This window comes from Populus euphratica, unplaced genomic scaffold (assembly GCF_000495115.2).
Source record: "Populus euphratica unplaced genomic scaffold, PopEup_1.0 scaffold262.1, whole genome shotgun sequence".
NCBI classification, from domain to species: Eukaryota; Viridiplantae; Streptophyta; class Magnoliopsida; order Malpighiales; family Salicaceae; genus Populus; species Populus euphratica.
In genome coordinates this window covers 306640-319655 of record NW_011500145.1, presented here as the reverse complement: position 1 = coordinate 319655, position 13016 = coordinate 306640, and the positions used below count along the sequence as shown (strand labels likewise).

Genomic DNA, 13016 nt, shown 5'->3' with positions numbered 1-13016 from the left:
CAAATTTTATAAATCAAGTTTCTGCCAAAATTGTAAAATGAAATAGTCAAACAAATTATTTAATTACTGATTAATTCCCAAAAGAATAAAATATAATTAACACGACTTTCGCAAAACCATGCTCATGCTAACTCTCAATGATCGAAAAAAGTTAATAAATAATTAAATATACTCTCTATGTATTTTGAGTTAATAATAAAATCAAGTAAGAAAGATAGAGGTAGCAAAATTATAAAGTTTCAGCATTTTTTTAATATTAATTAATCAATTTGTAGTTTAAATAAACAAGACATTCCCGAGTGGCTTATAAAACAAGCAAGACAAACGCAAGTACAAGTTCGAGTATTGATGACCTATAAGAAATACTGACCCATCATCTATATTTTTTTCCCAATAAAAAAAATAAAAAGGAATGCAGACTCTTTTTACTTGTTTTTTTATAAAAAAATTGATGCACAGAGTTGATTAAGTAAAATAATAAGAAATATTATATAAAACTACTAATATTAAAAATGTTATCTAAAAATAAATATTTTTTATTTTAAAAAAGAAATTTAATCTATATAAACATAAAAAATTATAGATGGATAAGAATAATATATTTAAAAATTAAATAAATATAAAAATAATGTAAAAGAACTCTATTAAAAAATATTAAATAAGAAAAATAAAAAAAAATCATAAAGGAGGAATATTAGATGAAACATAAAATAAAAAATATTTGAAAAAAATATATTAAAAAGGTATTAACTAAAATAAAAACTAAAATTAGAATACAAAACAAAAAAAAAACAACAATAGTCCAAGTATTGTAAGCACGTTACAAAAAAAATAGAAAAGCAAATGGATCATGTCATGCCTTGATTAAATTTAATAAGTTGATTATAATAAAAAAATAAACAATAATAATAAATTTATATATTTTTTTAAAATGATCATGATGACTAGAAAAAAAAACTTTTGAAAATATAAAATTGGATTAAAAAATAAACAAAAAAATGGCTAGAATTAATCTAAAATAATGTGATAAACATGTAATTTGAATAATAAAAGATAAGTCAATCTTCCTAAAACTCGTAGTTTAAATTATGGTATTAGGATAGTCTGATATTAAAAAAATAAAAAAATTACAAAACTAGTTTTAAAAAATAAATTGAACAATGAAACCAAAAAATAAAATAAGCAAAAAAAACTGATTTATGTTAATTTTTTAAACTGACCATGTAATTAGATTTAAAGCATCATATATGAAAAAATAATAAAAATAAAATTAATTTCATAAAAAGGTAACAAAATGACAATTAAAAAAATGAAAGTAAATTAAAAATTAAAAATAAAATAACCAACATATATATTATTATTTATTTTTAATAAAAAAATGTGTTTAATATGCATTGAAAAATATTTTAACATGAATGATGTTATTATCATTTTTACATCAACTTCTAAGGATAAATCTCATTAAAAAGTTATTTATCCTATGATGAATCATGATTAATAAAATTATAACCAGAAATTATATATGGAAGATGTATTTTTTAAAATGATTTTATTATTATTTTTAAATATATTTTTAAAGATAAATCTTATTAAATAGTTTTCTATTTTATGTTGGTCCTTGATAATAAAATTATAATTAAAACTCATGTATTGAAAATATATTTTTAAAATGTCTTTATTATTGTTTTTAGATCAACTTTTAAGATGCTAATTCATGAATAACGAAATCATGACCAAAATTTATGCATTGATAAAATATTTTTTAAAATGATATTTTTTTTATCATTTTTAGATAAACTTCCAAGGATAAATCTTATTAAGGAGTTATTTATCCTAATACATGAATAATAAAATTATGATAAAAAATCAATATTAAGAAAACATATCTTTTTTTTAATAAATCTATTATCATTTTTAGACCAACTTTTATGGATAAATCCCATTGAAAGGTTATTTATCCTATGTTGATCACTCAAATTCAATATTGGAAATATATATTTTTAAAATTTTATTATTATTTTTGGATAAACGTTTAAGGATAAATTCTATTAAAGAGCTATTTTCCCTATGATGATATTTTGATGTTGGGTTTGTAATTTTATTTTAGAAGAAAATGTTGAAGTCACAAATTTTTTAAACTCTCACATTTTTATTTAGTTTTTTTTCTTAAATTTCAGTTTAATTTCTCTCAAAATTTTACTGTGACTAGAGTTTTTAGTGGAAGAGACGAAGTTAAAGTTTTTTGATTAGAAAGATGAATTGTGATGGCTAGAGTTTTTAGGGGAAAAGATAAAGTTAAAGTTTTTTTTTTGTTGGAGAGATAAACTGTGATGGCTAGGTTGTTTTCTCTTTAAATTCTTTCAAACCTTTTTTTCTGTGACCTCTCCATTATTTAGAGCCATAGAATTTTGTTACCTTCTTTTCAGTTTTTAAGTAACTCAATTTTATTTTGGCCCCTCATATTTTTTGCTTTACAACATAGTCCACTTGACTTTGTCAATTTCATTTTAATTACCTCACCCCAAGCAACTTCATTTTATTTTAATCCCTCGTTTCTCTTGTCTTAATCCGTTTATCTACTTTTCTCTTTATGTTCTTGTGAAAATAATATTAACATTAATTTGATAAAAAAAATAATAAAAAATATGAAATGGATGCGAATGTATTGAAAATATATTTATTTGAATTTATTTTTAAAAAAATATTAAAAAATAATTTGAAAATTGCAAAATAGCTTGCGAAAGACCGAAAAACACATTTTTAAGGATTTGTTTTTGTTTTTCACTTTTTTTTTGGGATACTTGAAAAATATTTTGTAAGAAAAAGGGGTCACGATTGGGTCACTATGATAAAAACGCTCATTTCTGTTTACAAAAACATTGATTTGCCAAAAAGAAATAATTAAAAGATTTTTTTAATATAAATTTTAATTTGCTTTAGTTCTTGATATTTCGATAATTGTAAGGAATGACCCTAATATAATGCCCTTGTATGTAGAGGGAGAAGAGATAATCACAGAGAGAGAGTCTTGTCAATTTAGAATTGATTGAAACATGTTTTAATGTTTAAAAATAATTTTTAAATGTTGTTGGGATTATTCTAAGGTATTTGAAGATAAAAATAATGTATAAATTAGATTTAAGGGGCCAAAACTAGTGGCCTCTTGATTTTTCCGCCAACGCAGTCGCTGGAAAGTGGAGGTGGCAGCGACTCGAGTCTCCCCTTCGTGTTCCTAATGTCTAGGCCGCACTCAGCCCAACCAAGCTTCCTTTTTTATGCTTTTATTTTTTTTATTTATTTATTGTTTTCTTAAGATATGTTTTTCAATAATTAATGATTATTTTGTGAATTTTCTAATAACTCATTGACCAAAATTAAACATCCTTCTATGTAGATTGATTACGCACATTAATTTTCAGTGTTATTTTTCATACATATATTTTTTTTATTACCGACTCCTTTAATTAGATTTTTTTATAAAAAAAATCAATAAATAATTGAGTGTTTTTTTGTCTATCAATTTCAAACATATATTCATATGATATATATATATATATATATAATATATATATTTTAACTCAAATATAAGATACATGCCTGTGTTAATCACTATAAAATACATATTATAAACTTCTACCATCAATATAGCTTCATTTTAATTTTATTTATGTAAATTAATTAAATTAATTAAACAGGTTTTATGGACTTACCCACGTCAATGCACAAGGATTATACTAGTTATTTTCTAACACATCTTTACGTTTCTTGAAGACGACTGTTTGGTCAAAGAAACTTTGAAACCATATTAAAACTAAAATTTAAAAAAAAAAAAACCCAAAAGCCTCAACTAACTATCGTAGAGTATGGTTTCGTACTGTTGAATGACACCCAATTTTGATATATATGCTATTTAATTTACTGGTTAAGAAAAATGAAAAGAGTAGGTATATATGCCTTTTAGCAAGACGACAATTATAAGGCTAATTCGAGTTAATTGCGTGGGATGATAATTTTGGGTGATGTATGCATAGCCTGATCAGGTTAATTTCTTAAAACACACAATTAAGCACTAAGTATTTCTGATTAGGAAACAAGCTAAATATTGTACTCTTTTCGATATCTTTCTGCAGGGCTAATACACTGTATCTATTCCTATGCTAGAACTAGAATTATGGGAGCGGTTTTACATTTTTATTGAAGACTGCTAGAGGCTTCTTTCAGGGATGCTTTCTAGAGCAGGCTTCCAACCTTTATGTTCACCATCACTACCGGAGATATCCACCTTTTGCACTCTCTGTTGACCCTGAAGATGAGAAACCATATCATCAACTGAAACTCCTCCCTTTCTTAGCATCTCCTGCAGTTCTTGCTTACTGATCACCAGGTTGATTCTCACCACAGTACTGGTTTTTTCTTGCACATCTTTGGCCTCCTCCTCTGGAATTGAAAATCTTACTTTCTTCTTCTTAGCCTGTGGGGATGGCAGTTGGAGAGGCACAAGATAGTACAAGTGGTCTCCACCAAGTAGGTTGGTGTCTGGCGGAAGATGCTGGAAAGCCTGAAGCGAATCAGCTATTGCATGACCAGAGAAATCTGACAGAACTTGCTGGACTTTTATGGGTGCTTGGTATTCAAGGATCTTCCCATCTGGTTTCATGACCTTGATAACATTTGCTTGCAGAACCAGGCAATTCCCCATGATATATTTCTCTAGCTACTATTGATTGTTTAGTGAAAAGAAAGAAGAGATCTTGCTTCTTGGCAATGCTTTAATTTCTTTGCATGAATGGTGCTGGGGTTATAACTGGCGTTGTGTGTGTTTATATATACATAGAATATGGTTATAAAGATGCCCTTGAGATGTCCCAGATATTACAAGGAACACCACTCCTTTCACTTTGGACCCCACGGTGATGATTTTGCTGGTGTGTAAACTAGACTGCAACAGAACCTCCTTATTGAGGTCATCACCACCCAACTGGAAACTGAAAGCCGACTAATGTTCAGTGGCGCATGGGAGTCAATTTTGATTGGTGAATTGGAAATAAAGCATGATATAGTAGTGTGAAAACACAAGACTAGAGTATAAAAGGGAAATTAGCATAACATAAAGGTACAAATTAAGCATGATTAGAGCTTTAGCTCTCTTTTGTTGGAAGTGTTTAAACTGTACACCACACCACAAACTTTCTATCACAGCTATAACTAGCTATAATGAGTGGGCTCTTCTTTGTCCATGAGATCATAAGCAAATACACGACCTCATTCCTCGCATTTGGAGTCGAATTAAGTGGGTTCTCACCAGATTCCATTTTTTTACAGTAGTGGAAGATCGGCTAGCTAGGATCTAGTAGGGCCGCTTAAACTCTTTGTACTTTAGTGTTTGACCACTGGAGTCCCATGGATCGAGCTGGTTAAAACTCTACTTGACTATCAGTTCTGTGCAACATCGACCTATTTCTCCCTACTTCCAACCGTGACATCAAATTAAAACATGCACGATAAGATTTGGCTAATGGGGTAATTCGCTGGTAGAAGCCAATACGTGCTACTTCCTTGTGTCGTGGTGATTCGATGCAAAACTCTCCTGAAGTGAATACATCTATGTTAGTGGGACTATTTATTTTAGCATAAAATGCAAAAGATTTACGGAGGGACGGGAAAGGACTTAGGAATGGAAGAGAACTACCGTTTTTGTCTAATCCAGACTTGCCCCTGGGAAAAGAAGAAGAAGAAGAAGAAGAAGTTATAACATGAACGGATTTCATGTCAATTTGGGAGATTATGTGAACTTCTCAAGATTGCCTCCTTTTCGTATTGCAGCAATAGTTGTATGAGAGGTATTTCGCTGGTTTTTTTACCAGTTAATTTCTACAGCTTTAGCGTCCTCAATTATGGCTTTCGCCTGTCCTGTACGTTACTGTGACAGCCCATCAGTTAGTTCCCAGCATCGTGTCCATGGAAAGGTGTTCTAGAATTGGCAATTAGTGCTGTTTTCTAATTTTTAATCTCCGCCAGTAATTAATTCTCTTCGACGATGAATGCTGTTGATGACTTTTATCAAACGAAAAAAAAAAAAAGGGTGGCCTGGAAATGATCGTGACCTAATTTAGATAAAAGTTATGTATCGTGGAGATAAAGAAGTAGTTTTTTAAAAGAGTTGCTCAGTGCTGTGTGATGTTTTCCACACGCATGCGAGCTTTTTGGCAATCCTTTCACTAGCATGGGTAGAAAATGAGCGTCCCTTTAAGGAATTTTTAAGCAAATGAAGCAATAGTATAACAAATCAGATGCAAAGAGACAATGTCTAGATGGTACCTTTATCGAGTGGTTAGGGGGCTTCATACATCTCCCTGAGAGTTTTAAAAAAATATCTTTGAAATATTCTATATATCATATAGTTTTTAAATTAAATGAAAATTATACCATATATGAAGACGTAAAATTAAAATTAAGTTATATATAAAAGATTCTCAATCAAAACAAAAAAAAAGTTTACGAAAATTCTTGTGTCTTTCATCTATTTTATTCTTGATGACACTGAGCAATTGATTCAACACTTAATTAATTATGACTGGAGGCATATATCCTTCTGCTATGTTTATGTGCTTGGCAAATTGAAATTATCATATACTTTAAGACTTCGAATCCATATATATGATCAATGCTCCCCTGCATCTCTGAATTATCTGTCACGAACAAAAAGCAATAAATATGCTTGATGCATGAAACTAATGAGAGAGAGATTATAGGAACTAAGGAAAAGCCTTTCTGCATAATTTGAGAACTTTGCACGCAATCAAAGATGATATATAAAGATATATGCAGATGCTAAATAGATATGGAATTCTATCAAATCATACTGACAATCGGAAATGAAGATGATTAGCAGAAAGTGATGGTGTCATTAACGTTCTATATAACGAAATCACAAAACGAAAAGGAAAACACATGATTTTGCTTAAAATTGGTGGATATGATCCATTGCATGTATGTATATATACACGTCGCGGCACTGTCATGATCCGTGAATAGCAAACAATCACAGTTTGGTCGCTTGGATGCCTTTGTATATAACAAACATACTTTGATGGAAGATATTTTGGCCGAGAAATAAACCCACAGAGAGATATATAGATCTTCTCCCTTGCATAGGGTTTTGAGATAATGTACTATCCCTGAAGGATGACAAACTTCAAAGTTGCAGGTATTTCCTTGCAACTGTTCTTGCAAGGGAATGGCGACTCGCCCAGTACATGCATCTTCCATAGACATGTTAGCAATGCATGCACGTGATGGTAATTAATGGCGAATGAATGTCATGCGAGTTCTCATACGTAATAAATTTTATATCATCAGGTTGTAAGAAATAAAATCTTCAATAGAATTCTCATGAATCTTCTAATTTTAATATGAATAATCTTTTTATTTTTTATTTTTTATACGGGACTAAAAAGAGAAGCAGCGCAAACCAAAGAGAAGCACATCTTCTAATTTAATTTAATCTAGTCCCTATAGTTTTATGAATTTTTGACATTTATATTTTAAAGATTATATAAATTAGCCCCCTCCATTATAGTTATGTAACAAGTGTTTGATCAAGTAAAAAAATGATTTACCAATAATAAATGCTAATTAATATACTAATCGTTCTCTCATTTAGTATATATTGAATATATAATTTATGTAATAGGGAAAAAAGTATAATTAATGAGCTAGCTAGCAAAAATATGTATTTTATTTATGATATAGCAATAATATGTATTGAAGTGAAAACAACATGAGCTTACAATATGTACCCAATTGAAACCTTCTTCTTCGGTTTTTCAATACTTTCCTTACACTTTTAATTCAAAGAAAAGGATTTTAACAATAACAAATGGTTTTTCATGTCATTTAGTATATGGATCTACTTGAAAACTACCATTTATATATAATTTGTAATTAATATGCTGATTTTGACATGTACATATTACTTTAAGTTTACCAGTGCGGATAATTAACCAAGGAATCGGAAATAAAAAATCACCTCCTTCACTCTTCATGAACAGTAAAAGACTTGTGTTTCACCCTCGATCCAAGTGTTTTATAGAGTGTGTCTTGCACCGTTTTATATTTTATATTTTTAATATTATTTTGATGTGTTGATATTAAAATAATTTTTTTAAAAAATATTTTTTAATAAAAAATATTTTAAAAAATAACTATTATCATATATTTAGACATCTTCTTTGTATAAAAAATATATAAAATATATGTGTGTGTTACGAACATTGAAAAATAAAAATAAAAAATCTTGATTTAGCTCTAATTATGGGAGTAATTATGGTAGGACTAAACTCTAGCACTTCTCTTCTAACTATCATTTTGATTGTATTATCTAACAACTACAGTTTTAATTAGTGCACAGCCTTTTGTTATTATTATTTTAAAAAAATAAAAGATGAAGAAATTAAAATAATAATAATAATTAATATTTCATAAATTATTTCAAATAAAATAAGTAACAATAAAAAAAATGAGGACCAAATTTGATAGATAAAAAAATTTAATAAAAAAATGATAAGAAAAAAGCAAATAAAAATTATAAAAAGAGGACCAAAGTTAATATAAAAATTAAATTTTAAGAGATAAAATTAAAAAATAAATATTCAAAACAAAATATATATAACAATAAAAAATTTGAGAATCAAATTTGATATAATCAATAAATCATATGATATTTTTAAATTTTTAACAACTTTCTAAAAGTGTTTTTCCCCCGAATTGTTTAGGAAAATATTTTTCTGGAAACTAAGCTAAAATTTTTTTATTAAAAATTATTTTTTTACTGATTAATTTTTTTAATAATAAATAAATACAAAATTTTTTTAAAAAAAATTCTACATTTATTTTAAAAAAAAAAACAAACATAGCCTCATAAGAAGTTTGGGAATATCGTGAAAACTTGCCTGAAAAAAATGATTTCATTTTTGAGCTCTTGTAACAGAACTAGATGTGCGCTGAAAAATATCTTTGGAGAAGGAAACCTGCGGGAACCTATTTGGATGTTGAGGTGATGTAATATTAACATCATTTTTGAAAATAAAATAAAGATTTCTCATTCATTTTTTTTTGACACCCATTTCTTTTATATAATTATTAGTCGTTTTGTTTTTCTCAGTAATTTGAGCGAGATTTTTACACCCAATTCAGTATTTAAATAGTTTCAACTAATAAAATGCTCTCAGATAAGAAAAGAAATAATCAAAGGTTAATCACTTAGATAGGTAAAAATAAAAGATCAGGCACTTGTCCCTTTTTTACCGTGTGTCGGTACAAAATAGCCACGTCATTGTCTAACAATGTGACATGATGAAATACATTCGGATATAAAATAATAATAAAAAAGATCACGCAAAATAAATAAATAAAAGTTAAATAGAATAAAGATCCAGGGTTGGCAATCAAATTGGCAGTTTCTCTGTATTTTTCTTCATTTTGAGATGATCACAACACGGTAATTACGTCAGTCTGATGAATGCATCTCCTGGAGATAAAAAAAAGAAGAAAGTAAACAAAGCTTTCAGATATCATACTCGGGGAAGTCTGCCCTCATGAATATATTGTATTAAAAACTAGCAAATGAATGCGCGGGAAGCTTTTATTTATTTATTTATATTTTCATCATCTTATATATATCTGGACTAATTTATTTTAAAATTTTAAAATTAATAATCCTATAAACTTTAATAATTTTAAAATTTGTAATAGAACTATCATTTTTTTTTAAGATTAACGTGGGTGTCCAGGCCAGTTTGCACGCATCACGACTAATCCCACGGGCTCTAAAGTTAACGATCATGTAAGCCTCCAATAATCATTATATGAGCAATTAAGAACTCAAATTTAAGACCACGGATGAACAATTAAGAACTCAAATTTAAAATCACGGAGAAAACAAACCTTTTAAATCCAAGATCTTATCACTTAATCATCGCATCAACATGGTTGATGTATCATATTTTTAATGATACGGGTGTCGTATCTGGACTAATTTATTTTAAAATTTTAAAATTAATAATCCTATAAACTTTAATAATTTTAAAATTTGTAATAAAACTACCATTTTTTTTTTAAGATTAACGTGAGTGTTCGGACCAGTTTGCACGCACCACGACTAATTCCACGAACTCTAAAGTTAACAATCATATAAGCTTTCAATGACTATTATATAAACAACTAAAGACTCGAACTTAAGACTACAAACAGAGCAAATCTCTTAAACCTAAAACCTTATCGCTTAACCTTTAGGTTGAAGTATCATATTTTTAATGATACGGGTGTCGTTGTCACGCGTAAGAAAAATAACAAGAAATCATGCCCACTAGATCCATGCCTCACGCACTTTTCTCTTTGAAGAAGGACTCCTGCCCTCCTCCATTAGTACAATAGCTCCATCGAGAGGATCGGACGGTGTCACAGGTGGAGATACAGGAGGACTGCTGCTATGTGTAGAACTCTCCATCTCCTTCGTGAGTCCAGAACTAAATTAGAATGAAGTCCCTTTCTCGAGAAAGCATGGAAAATCTCTCCTCCAAGCAAAGAATTCAGTGATTCACGCACAGAACTTGCCATCTTTCAACAATCCTAAACGGAAAAGCAAAGAACATTCCTTTCTCATTCTCCAAATTACCTGTCAAGTATTCTTCTGCCGCACTCATGGAAAGGTTGATTGCTTTCTTCTCCACCATCCCTCTGCACTGTAGATTTGGTCAGAGTTACCGTGGCGGGCTGACATGGCACACTAGATCGTGACACCTGGCCCTCACTGGTTGGGCGGCACCGTCAGTTAGAATTTCCCTCCTTGGCTGAACTTATCTTGGACCTGGGAGACAAGCACGTTGATGTATTGCTCCATTGAAACAATGCCACCTGTAAACAACAGTCACTTTAGATAGACTCGTCTTAGAACATGGGTCGAAGATGTTAGTTGACTGAGTTTTATTATGTGGTAAGAAAGCCCATCGTGTTCAATGAGATTAAAATTTAAAATTCTCGTTTCTGGAAAAGAAAAGAAAAGAAAAGAAACAGTAGACTTAATTTGTAATGATTTGTTTCCAGTGTATTCTCTGGTCCGCTTTGTTTTCACAGATCAAGGGCTACTTCGAAGACTTGATAGTAAATTTACCATTACCTAAAACCCACCTTAAATTATCAAGGCTAGATCCTAGCAAAGGCCCAAATTCTTTAACAAATACCAAGAAAATACAAAACCCAATTAAATAATCCAAGCAAAAGTAATCCACCTTTGTCTTCATTAACGGTAAGAGTGTTTTTTTAGAGTTTGTTTGGGTACTGTGATATTGTTAGTGTGCTTTAAAAAGATTGTTTTATAAAAAGTATTTTTAATTAAAATTAATATTTTATTTATATATGTTTGGTTAAAATTATAATTAAAATTGAGGTTAAATAAAAAATAATTTAATATGTTTGTTTAAAAATAATTTTTAAATTGAGGTTATAAAATAAGTAATATATATATATATATATATATCAATGATTTTAAATTTAAATATTGTAGATTTAATTACTACTATTACATTATAAAATAAATAATACTTCACATAAAATATTTTTTATTGTTCCATTAAATTATCTATAAGTTCATTACGTATAAAATTCATCCGACAAGAACTATAATTTTCATGATTTTTTAAACGGGCAATAAATTTAAGTAAAATATTATCAGAAATAAAATTAAGATTACAGTATGAGTAAATTTAATTCATCCTAAATTATTTTTTTATAATAAAAAAAATTATTATTCATATTTACATGAACAATATGAATAAAATCAATTCACTGCATCAACTTTTTTTTAAAAAAATATTCATATAAATAATAAAATAAATTTTAAGTCATTCACCCTGTTTACTATAGTAAACAATGCGAGTGAAAAAGCAACACATAATTGCTTTTATTGTTCTGTATTTTAAATGCAATATATAGTGAGCACTATTAAAATTTAATTGTGTTTCTATGTTATCAAATAATTGTTTAGTTATAGTTGTTTCAAAACAAAAGTAATTATATAAATAAATAAACCTTTTAAATAATTGAAATTAAAATTGGATATAATGTATAAAACTTAATTTCAAAAACTAATTTTGTTTTTTAGGTTTTCTGGTAGATCCCACGCACAAAACTCAATCTCCACCTCTGAAATGAAGACTCTCATATCCACCCTATTTTTTTATACACCCCCTACGCAATCCTCAAACCTATTATTACCAAAATATATAATACAGATCTTGAATTTCATGGAGAGATATAGAAATGGATTTTGCCGCTTGGAACCTGGATGAAACCCATGCGGGAAATCAATTACAAGCTAGTTTTTAACTTTTTTTTGTTTGATTTGGGTTTAGAGGAGGGTGAGATTAATTTTTCGGTGAGAAGATTTTCAGCTAATCGACGAGAGAGAAGAAAAGATGTCACTTGGGTAGATTTACAATATAATATATATGAGGAGGATATTTTGAGGATTGAGATTTATATAGCAGCTTCTGAGTTTAAGTTAAAATATATATGTTTTATAAGAATTTAGAATAATCAGAATTTTATTTGTTTATCTAAACTTATAAAATATATTTTTTGAAAAATATGGTTTACTCAAATAAAAAAAAGATTTCGAATTTATTTTTAATAAAAAAAATTTAATGCTATGGGTGTGTTTTATGATATTATGAAATTTATTAATTTAGGAATGAAAAGTTGATGAATCCAAAAATATATAAACTAATAAATCTTAAAAAGAGCTGTGAACTCAAATTAAAAACTAAAGTGAAAAACTTGTTGTTCTAGAAAGAAGTGAAGTAAAAGACATATGCGCTTGTTTATAAATATAAGCTACACAAAATCTTACTAGTTAACGGTAATACAGGTGCAATAAACCATGAAATAAAGAAAAGAGCGAAGGCAACAAGACCATTTTCAAATATAATTTTTATTTAATTATATGTCAAATAAAATAA

At 28.3% G+C, this 13016-nt stretch overlaps 1 protein-coding gene across 1 annotated transcript; it reads right to left on the bottom strand.

Annotated features, from left to right (window-relative positions):
• Nucleotides 1-4204: 4204 nt before the first annotated feature.
• On the bottom strand, nt 4205-4699 carry LOC105110777 (uncharacterized). Its single transcript, XM_011005942.1, has one exon. The coding sequence runs from the start codon at nt 4697-4699 to the stop codon at nt 4205-4207; it is 495 nt and encodes a 164-aa protein (XP_011004244.1).
• Between the last annotated feature and the right edge of the window lie 8317 nt (nt 4700-13016).